General features: G+C 37.9%; 1 protein-coding gene across 1 annotated transcript in view; it reads right to left on the bottom strand.

The window, feature by feature from the left end:
• LOC101266159 (piezo-type mechanosensitive ion channel homolog) overlaps positions 1 to 10,965 on the bottom strand; it is a 29,515-nt gene that overhangs the window by 689 nt on the left and 17,861 nt on the right. Inside the window, exons 14-19 of the mRNA XM_010328318.4 lie at positions 6,888 to 8,429; positions 3,544 to 6,023; positions 2,791 to 3,183; positions 2,340 to 2,498; positions 385 to 888; positions 29 to 170 (exon numbers count right to left, since the gene is read on the bottom strand). Coding sequence (XP_010326620.1) covers positions 29 to 170; positions 385 to 888; positions 2,340 to 2,498; positions 2,791 to 3,183; positions 3,544 to 6,023; positions 6,888 to 8,429 — 5,220 coding nt within the window. The remainder of the gene's footprint in view (positions 1 to 28; positions 171 to 384; positions 889 to 2,339; positions 2,499 to 2,790; positions 3,184 to 3,543; positions 6,024 to 6,887; positions 8,430 to 10,965) is intronic.

Genomic DNA, 10,965 nt, shown 5'->3' with positions numbered 1-10,965 from the left:
TCTATGTGAAAAATTATAAACTACTTACGCGGTGTTTCCTCTGATACAATTATGGCCATAGGCCCTCTCAACCCTCCGCAGCCTTTTATATCCAGTGAGTTGATATCATGGAAGGACCACCACTCAGAGACTCCCCGATTTAAAATGATATCCGCGCTAACACCATTTGCCTATAAAAATCAGTTAATGGGACAAATATCTTAGCTGGCTACAAACAAGAATATGAAATGCAAAAATTAATCTGATAGTAGTTTTAGCCAACAGCTTGCTTACTACTATATCAATCAAAGTTAAATGTTAAAAAATTGTTAAAATTTATCTACCTTCTCGTGACATGAAAATCCAAATAACATAGAAACATTCAATTTAATAAGACCAGCTTACCTCCTCTTCAATAGTCCTAACTTCCCCAGAACCAGTCACGCGAATATATCTAGGATATATATTAGATGCACGGAAGCTATTGGTGGAACCATTCAAAACTTCCTTAACTTCCCAAGGCTTTGGACAATCCACAGGGTCAAGAGTTCTTTCGTATTTCACAACCTCCTTGTCCTTAGGCCTGTCCCTTGTAAGAACCCAAGAAAATTTAACTTCCATATCTTTCAGAGACAGAATGAATCTTCTCTGAACCACATCCGGAACCAGCCACAGAGTATTTGCATCAGGTTGACAGCAGATAAGTTGGATATCATTTATATTGTATGCATAAAGATAGCCGTTGGGGTCAAGATTCAAATCATCATGGAGCTGATTAAATGGAATCATTTCACAAAGAGTAGTCTGATAGAGGGTTAACCTTCCTCCACTTTTTTCTTTGATATCAAGCTGAACCCTCACATCATTTACAGGATTTGCTATGTTAGTTGGATTACCGCTGCTGTACATCTGCACCGAAGAACAGCTTCAATATTCTGAATTTATAAGATCATAACACGTACTTCCAAGAAACGATTCGAAGTTATAGAAAGGAAAATTTGAACAAGCTGGGATGCCTGACAATAATTTTCAGATCTCAGACATATGGTCACACTGCTAATAAATGTCATCTTTTGATATCGTTCTTACCCATTTGTCTTCCTTTCTTTATATCTATGTTAATGCAGATATAAATTGTAACACAAAACAATACTTTATCATTTACATTTAGATTTCAGCCTCTTACGAATACTAAAGTCATGTAACAGACAAACTGGCACAGCAGAAAGGAACTGTAAGACTAAAAACCAACACACAAGATTGTGGACATTTCAAAACAAAAGGTGATCCACCATCAGTTGAAGTCAAACTTATATATCTAGCCAACACTAGAAAGAGAAAAGTTTGCCTCCAGGGTACCATCAGCGTAGCTTAAGTGGTGCTGAAGGTGAACAGAAAACCTGGAAAAGGAAGAAAGAGGAGCAAACAGAAAATGCCATGGTGACAGAAAAATTGCTGGAGAAGTGTTCAGAGGAACAGACAGAATAGGCAGTCCTGAGATGGACATTTGAAAGAGGTGTAATGCCCCCAGAATGGTAGAGAGTAGAGATATAATGCCTCCGAGGTGCAGATGGTAAAAGAGCAGCTCGGTGCACGAAGCATTCCACTTTCAGGCAGGGTCCATGGAAGGACCACACCCTAAGGGTGTGGTATAGGCGACCTGCCCTGATAACAAGCACCAGTGACTGCCACAATAAGCGGAAGCTACATAAGTCTTTACCAGGATTTAGAAGCTCTGCTACCATGTGAAAAAAGAGAGTGAGAAAAGAAGAGAGAAAAGTCCTATTGAAATGTTAATATAATAAAAGAGAAGTCCCCTGAAAATTCAGATTCCTAATTATTATGATAAAATCAGTCCGACTATACCATACAATATTAGTAAAATCTCCTGATTTTCAAGACTTAAAAGAGAATCAGAAGTAAAGTAGAAAGGAACTTTCCAATGCAAAGACAAAAACTCTTTGTTGCATTGGATGGACGTGAAACATATGCAGGACTTCTCCAATGTAAGCTTGAAGGAGAAAAGAACGAAAAAATGTGATGAAAATTCCATCCCTTTGAGTAAGACAAATTCTACTAGTTGTTCGGTAATATTGATGGGATTAGTAGATATAATTGATACTCTCAGACTGGCCAGTCATGTAAGCACTGATGCGGAATCGATTATTTCCATTTTTTATCATCCATTTCAGTGGTTCAACAACATGATTAGATAAAGACATCATAATGTGCTTTAAAATATGTTACCGTTTATCTGAACGAAAATTACTGCTGTATACTCAATCTTTTTATCTGAATGAAAATCTTGGGTTGCAAATTGAATAGCACATAGATCTGAGGATCGGCTACAAACCACTTACCAGCATGGGAGCCCAGATTACACAGATCAATATAAAGAACAAGCATATTCCATTGCAGAATTTGGTCATCTTAGTCTGCTTCTCCCCTGGTTTGTGTGTAGCTCTGTTCAGAACAGCATCACATTTGACAAGGTACAAGCTTGCATTTATGTCTTCCAACTAGAAAAAGTATCAAAACATCAGTCTCAGGAAGAACTTCTCGTTTTAAAAATAAGACAGATACGCTCACCCTTCTGACTTAAGAACCAAATTAAGGGACTTCTTTTAAAAATATTTCCTCCTTGGTGCTATTGGACATTTTCACACCAAGTCAAGATAGATAGTTATGCAATTAGGCCTTGTTGTAAACCAGACTTGCAAATCCTCTCCAGCCTTTTTTAATATCCTTTTTTTTGTGTGTGTGCGCACACGTTTTTGGGGGAATGGGGGATTTGGTGATTTAGAATCTCACCTTCAGCCAGTCATACATTGTCAATGAAGTTTTAGTGCAAGACCAGTCCAGTACACACCGTAATTCATACAGGAAAGGAAGAGCTCGATATAGCCGGTAACCTAGATAATTGATTTGAGCAACTTTGCTGGTGAGGAATTGGCGATACAATGTGCTCTTGTGAGGAACACCATAGCGGATTTGTATGGCTTGCAGTGCCAGAGATACTGCTTTTGTCAGATATATTGCACGGAGGGCTAATCCAGCAGCACTTTGCTGTGCATCTATATTCCAAGCATACTCCGTGACAACATATGTAAAAAGAACAAGATTTGAAATGTAATAGATCACTTTTCCTGTGGCAAATGAACAGAGGTATATGATGCGGTCAAGCACAATCAAGAAGAATATTGCCTGCAGAAGATCGTAGAAGAAAGTCAGAGGCGACATATTATCATACTGCAGGTATTATTATTTCAGCCGGGTTATAGGAGCTTTCTGCACAGTATAACACAAATTGAAACGGAGAGAAGAATCACTAGGCATATTCCTATAAATTGCAATTCCGTGGACGTATGAATAAAATGTAAGCATGTCAATATGCAAGAAAAATAGAGGATAGGTGATCTACATTCTAGTTGGTAAGTACTGGAGATTTGACCAGTAGAGTCAAAACAAGGTTGTTCATGTCTGGTTTACCCCACAACAGTGATCAATATCTTTGATAAAAAAAATTCTGAAAGCATGAAATAGACAAAAGTAAAACATGCTTACCATCAATATAAATACATAGTCCTTGGGAAACTGATCCTCAAGTTGGGAAACATCCAAGAACTCGCTTTTGTTTTTTTTAACAGATTGGTAGAAAATAGCAACCAAGAAGAACACACTCAGATCAGCACCAAAGATATAAGCATAAAGATCAACTTCCCTTCTACCCCCGCCTATGATGGAGAGTATAGGGTATGGAAATCCAACTTCTTCAACAACACCTTTGGTTTGTGCTCCACGGATCTCGTTTGCTATGTCAGCAGCTGGAGTGAGTGATTTGAACTGTTCAGGTGGACATTCTGTCAATGGGCAGGCATAAACCACCTCAAAAACAGCCAATGCAATTTTTGGATTTTCACTACTCTTTTCGATGCTTTGGATTTGGACCCTACTAGAACAAGAACAACTGCTAGGTTTTCGATTTTTGCATCTACCATCGTGCATAAGCCTTAGAATTTCATTTATTCCAGATTCAATCCTCTCTGGTTGGATTCCATCCTCTGGCCACGTGTGAACATCCATGGACAACTGGACAAAGTATGGTGGAGATTCTGCCTCCTGCGTTAGTGATTTCCAATACCTACAACAGCCTCTGATCACCATTTTCACCATATTTTTGAATGGAAGGAAGAGCTTCTTCGCCTTCTCAATCCACCCAGATGCCACTATGTCCTCCTTTGGGTCCAAAAGTCTACTTTTCCAAGTACTGTATCCTAGAGAAAACCATTCACCATCTTTTGCCGTTATAGTGCTCTGTATGAGGGTAAACAAGTACACCAGAAATAGTGGCAGTGAACTAATGACAAAAGATGATGTTATCCTTTTGGTAGGAAAACCCAGCTCTTGAAGAGTAGTGGACTGAATGCTAAAACCACAGTGCTGAATAATTATTTGATAAATATACTGGATCAAAATGTATATTTCTGTGTAGATTAGCATAATAACCCAGAAAATGTAACTTGGCCCAGTGTTCACACAAAGCGCATACAGAAAGAGAGCTGCCAGGTACAGCATAGAAAGCAAACTAAAGTTCCAAAGAAAGACGAGAAGAAAGCCACAATAGCACACAACATCATTATTTGAACGCATCTGGAACCAGATGTGGTAGAATATTCTCCCAATTTGCAAACTTGCTGCTTCAGACGTTCTACTCCTATCAGATTGCAAAGAAGTAGAACGGTCCAGATGAGTGTACAGAGTATTCTCACCCTCTCTCTCATAAGATATTCCATCTCCAGCAGTTGAAGTCTCATTAGAATCAGAGTCATCTGGTGGAATGTTTAGAAAGCTCACAATATTGTTTACAGCTTGATTCCCAATGGATTGTACTTGAGAAACACCATCACCAAACAACTGTACCGCAGAAACTAACGGATTATCCTTAGATTGTCCTTTTCTTTTGTTGTTTTTGTCCAGGTTTAAAGCATTATCACCTGCATCTTCTTCAACTTCACTTATTTCACACAAAGAAGTTTCAATTGGGTGCTTCATAAGTTCTGCTGCCAATGGGCTTTCTTCCCTGGTACTATTTGGCGATTCAGGGAAATCATGAGTAAAAAAAGAGTCTGAATTAACATTCATCTCCAGTTTATCTGGTTTTCTTTCCTCTAAATTCGGAGCTGAAAAATTCCTCCGCCTCTTTAAACCCTCACTAGGAGGAGAAGTCTCACCACGAGTGGCAGCAGAAATTGCATCTGTACTGTGAAGCTGTATTTGTAAGTTGAGCATCTCCGACTTCATCTTCTCCACTTGCAAATTTCGCTGGCGTTTCTTCTCCTCAGACTCACGAATGTACTGTAACTGTGCAGTTTTCCAGGCAGCTTTTTTCTCTTGCTCTCGTACAACAGCACCAATTTGTTCCGCCTCAAGATAACGGAACACATATTCGAATTCTGGGGAAGAGAACATGTACGATTGCAGTGAGACAAGCACAAAGATTATGATCTCGACCAAAGCTGATCTTGAGGTAATGCGAAAGCCATAATCATATTTATAAAATCCAATCACTTCGTAAATGTAATCTACAGTTTCACATTTTCCCGCATTAAAATCACCGATAAATGGAGACTGATAGGCCAGAGAGAGAACTATGACAGTAAAATTGTATATGCGAAGATACTTGAATATCTCATTTTTCTTTTTCAAAATCGTAAGCCTCGTCCGGAAGAAGATCAGAGCAAAGCCAAGATATCCAAGATGTAGAACATCATACTCAAGGGTACCCGTTATCAGTATCAAAGCAAGCACAAGGTCTAGAAGATGACAATAACAGTAAAGCCTCAAGTAGTCAAGAAAGGTCCACATGCTTTTGGTTTCAAATGAAAGATCTCGCCACACAAAAGAATTCTTGCGCTGTGAGACCATCTGACGATATGTAAATGACCCTGATAAACTGGAGGCCCGATCAGCACGGAGCTTGAAACATGCAAGCATGAAAACCACATAATAACTGATCAGCATTCGAGGGTCATCAACAGTAAACCCTGTCAGAAGGAAAAACCAAAAACAGCTCGGATCATATATTACAAAAAAAAATCTGTCAAAATATTCACATTACAAGTTACAGGTGTTAAATATCGAGTCAGATAATCAAAACAATTCGCAAAAGAAGCTGCTCCAAATTTTAAGAGCAAAAAGAAAAGGCATCAATCCATTGTTCTTTTAGCAATTATTTGTTCAACAATAACAACATACCAAGTGTAATCCCACAAGTCGGGAATGGGAAGGATAGAATGTAGTAAGTGGTAGGGTGAACATAGACCATAACCCTACCTCGTGGAGAAGAAGAGATTGTTTCCATTAGACCCTCTTACATTTATTCATCTCAATATTTTGTGTCAGTGAAAATGTCTACTTCAGAAATTACATATTTGTGCTAACTTATACCGTGAGGAGGGAAGAGGACTTAGATTTTCTGATTTTCTCCTAGTTAGTGAATTCAAATCCATGAAGGTATGGGTTCTGGAAACGAATAAGTTAATGCTTCTGCATACATAAATGGATACCATAACAGGATAAAAAAGGGACAGATAGAATTGCACTACTTTGAAGGAAGATGGAAAAGAAAAAGGAATGTTAATTTTCCTAGTTTTTTTGTTTTCGTTGCACGCATGAGCTCCTGTTTATATAGAAGATTATAGGATGTCTTTTGTAAAGGATCATAATATTTTAGTAGGATCGCTTCTTTTTGGTATACCGCTTGTATACAGGCTTTGTTCCAAGACTGATAAAATTTACCTTATTTTAAAAAAGAAACAGGAACATCGAAAATAGGGAAATCCATGGAGGTGAAAAAAATCAAACGTGGGGTAACAAACCATAATGCTAATATTAATGAAAAGACGTACCAAGCCAACACTTTTTACAATAATCAAAGTATGCATCCGAGCTGCTCCAGCAATCATGACAATGTACCGTCTGATTTGGTCGGTGCTGATTTAAAGGCATCAAGCTCTTCCACATGGCAAAGTATTCAAGCAAAAGAATCAAAGTGAACAATAATACAAAAATCGGCCAAACTTTACGAATGATTCGCCGTTCCAGAAGAACACAAGAAGCTAGTAAGGCAATGTAGATCAAGGAGACGGCATTAAGTAAAGCAAAGCTGGTGAGAAGCAATGCAAGCATATTGATCTCAAGCCCAAAGAGGTTGAACATATTCTCCACCCAGAATTTCAAATAAATTTTCAAGGTAGTCTTCTGCATTACAAGTCTTTCTTTTCTCAGTGATACAACAAGTTTCTTATTCCACTTATGACTCTCCTTTCTGCTTCCCCAGATAGAACCAAAAGAATATTTACTTCTACTTCTATACTCGGAGACTCCTCTGCTAGAGGACACACCATCAGATGATTGATAGAGACTCTGGTCGAAATACGGGCATGACTTGCTTGATGTTCGCATCCCTTGTGTAGAAAATTCATTGGAGTCTGCTACTGGCTTGTTTTCCCCATCAGGAACTAAAGGCATTACATCTTCTTCTGAGACGAACAGTGGACAAGGTTCCTCAGATCTATTGTCATTCAAAAGAGAAGCCGGCATCTTTTCCAACCAATGGAAAACATTATACTGAAGTGTACATGCGGCAACAACAAGCACTTTAGCCCTCAAACCTGCTTCAAGACCCCAAAAGCTTGGTCTATACACCTCGAGGCCCAAGATAACAGATAAAGCATAATGCTTTTGTCCAGGAAACATCCCAGCCTGTTTACCCCACATCTGAAACATATATTCTGTGGCCACTATAAATCCAGTGTAAATCAAGAACAACTTAGACGGTATTCGGGAAGCTTTTGGCAGGGTTGAACAAAGGACAAGACCCAGAAGATAGAAAAGCCCAAATGCACTTATTGGAGATAATGATGCATAAAACAGAGCTATGAACAAAATTTTTTGACTGTGCCAAATGAGAAACCGTCTGATGAATCCGAATATCCCAAACTGTGATGGACCAGGATCTTCTGAATGGATGAATTTGCTTTGTCGCCTCTCATAGCTATACATTTGCATCACAATTACGATTGCAAGAGACTGCCATACATTTTCAAATAGTGATGCTCCGTGGTTATAGCCAAGGTATACCTTAATATCAAGGCTTTTGGACATCCAGGCCTCGAGAGTGGGGAAAATGCTCAAACTATAGATGAGAACAAACACTGAAATTGCATAGAGCTTTAGTGGATACCACAGGCGCCTCTTGGTCTTCTCAACTAGTTGTCTTCCAACGATCCAGAACAGAAGAAGGAAGATGTACCCGAAAGACACGTAGTTGGGTGTCACCAGATATACCGTGATAAGAATGGTCACAAAAGCTATATAGGTTCCAAATGATCTATATACAGACAAAAATCTCTGCCCTATGGCACTGAGATATGAAGCTATCCTCTTTTCTGCAAGGAAATCAACACCATTAGGATAAGATGGTAAAACAGGAGTAATTAAAGCAACAATTTTAATACATTACAATACGTATGAGGACAATATCCCAACATTAACAAAGAAAACTTTATAAGTAACCATTAAGTTACAAAATATAATCAATCGATTCGTCTGCTAAAGACATCCACATACTGAATGTCAGTCTTGTAAGAAGGTTACACCTGAGAAAGCACATCTAGATCGAATATTAGTAACTACTACTAAGCTCAAGTCTCAAGCAAGTCGGGGTCTGCTATATGTAACCTCACAGACCATGTTACTCCTTTGAAACTCATTTTTTAGAATGGTAAGTGGTAACAGTGAACCTTTAAACTCATCTTGGTCCAATATTATTGAAAATGAGAATAATAAAAATAGAGGATGAAATATAAAAGTATGTACATGACTAAAACACAATCTGAACTAATAATTATTGTCTGTATAGATCTTTTTCTTATTTTGTGCCCTATCTTTTGCTAAGTCGCAGGATCCAAGAGATTGTAGGTCCTCGAGACAACTTTCTTCCAAAGTATTTTAGGTCAACCTAGTGCATCTTCACTTACCATGGTTTACATCTACGGACCAGTGCATTTAGCAGACATGACCAAACCATCTCAAGCAACCTTCTTTCATTTTATCCTCGATATATTCTACTTGAACTTCGCATGAATATGGTCATTTCTAATCTTGTCTAGTATTATAAGATCGCACATCCATCTTAGCATGCACATATCTGTGACACTTATCTTGTGGATATGTTTTAGGATTTATAAGCAGCCCAACATTCACTCTCATATGACACTGTTTGGTCATATACATGTTTTATATAACTTAACTTTCTCTTTGATAGACATCCTTCAATCCATCCGATTATGATTTTATGTGTAATATTTTCATCTATCATTTCATTCTCTTAGAACAGAAAGTCTAGATATGTGAATTGTTCGCACTTAGGCTCGGCAATGCCATCTAATCTCACTTTTGACTAAACTTGTGATGCATATATCCGGTCTTACTAATTATCCTAGAACTCGTACTTCCTAGAGTGTTTCTCCATAGTTCAAGCTTGTCTTCAACACTCACGCTGGTTTGTCAAATTAGCACAATAGAATGAACAAATAGCATACATCATGAGACCTCATCTTGCATTATGTTGGGTTGCTCATCCATAACAATATAAAGATTATGAGCTCAATGTCAATCTTTGGTGTAAACCAACATTTATGGAGAATCCTTTGAATCTCCTATTATTATTCTAACGCTATTGCTGATTCTTTCATACATCTCCTTTATGACGTTCATATATTCAACATGAATATTTCTATTCCAACACCACCAAAGGATTTTCATCAGTCTATCATATGTTTTGTCTAGGTCAATAAACACCATGTGTAGATCTTTTTTCCTTTCGTAGAAACTTCCATGAATTTCCTTTGCAAAAAAATACAGCCTATATTGAAAATCTACCAGCATAAATCTAAACGGCTTATCTGTCGGACTTGTAGTATCCCTAAGTCTACACTTTAACACTCTTTCTTAGAGATTCATCGTATAACTCATTAGTTTTCCATAATAGATAGCACAACTTTGGATGTCTCCTTTGGTTTTTATAAATTGGAATCAGGATACTCTTTCTCCACTTGTCAGGTATCCTACCACTTCTCAGTATAACATTAAAAAATTTGGCAAGTCATCCTACTCCAATCTCTCAAGACATTTCCAAACCTCTACTGTATACCATTTAGACTGCATGTTTTCTAACCCTCATACTTTTCATGGCATCATATACCTCTGCCAGCCTAACCTATGAGTGCGGCTTAACTCTCTATCATACACATAGAATGCCATTATGACTAGAACAATTGATCAAAATTACCTCTAAGTCTCTCCTTGATCTCATTATAGCATGTCAATACTTATTGGGAATTGTCTTTACGACACTTTACCTGGTTTAAGTCCTTACTTCTCTAGATTTTAACAGCCTTAAGGTTTTCAGTGTTCATTTCTTGTAAGATCTAGCTCCATAGTCCAATGAGCTAGTTTGTACATATTTGTCAATTTGATAACTAAAAGTTTTAGTTTAAAAGAGAAGTCCTCACTTCTCTCTCTGTTTTGATATATTAAATATATTTATCCCCTTCTATTGTCCCTAGATTTTGCTACAAGCCATATATGACTTCTCCTCGAGCTTTATTGATAACTTTCTTAGCTTCCCACTTAGCACTATTGTACTCTTCAAAGACTTCTTCATCCTCTACTTTTGGTAACTACCTATGACACTTCCTTTTAGCTCTAATAACTCTATGCACCTCCACATTGCACCGATCAGGATTATTGTGGTCAAGGTCCTACACCTTTAGACATACCTCATATTTCACTTGCTACTCTTTTTATTCAACCTAACATTCCTTCCACAAAATAACTGCATCCCCCTCAAGGTCTCTATTATGAATCTTTAGGGCGATATATAAATCAGCTCGTTAAAGGGAGGCTGAAACCTTATAATTC

The sequence above is a fragment of the Solanum lycopersicum genome, chromosome 9 (genome assembly GCF_036512215.1).
Source record: "Solanum lycopersicum chromosome 9, SLM_r2.1".
In the NCBI taxonomy this organism is placed as follows: Eukaryota; Viridiplantae; Streptophyta; class Magnoliopsida; order Solanales; family Solanaceae; genus Solanum; species Solanum lycopersicum.
Note: the sequence above shows the minus strand (reverse complement) of the source record. Positions and strands in the feature narration are given on the sequence as shown.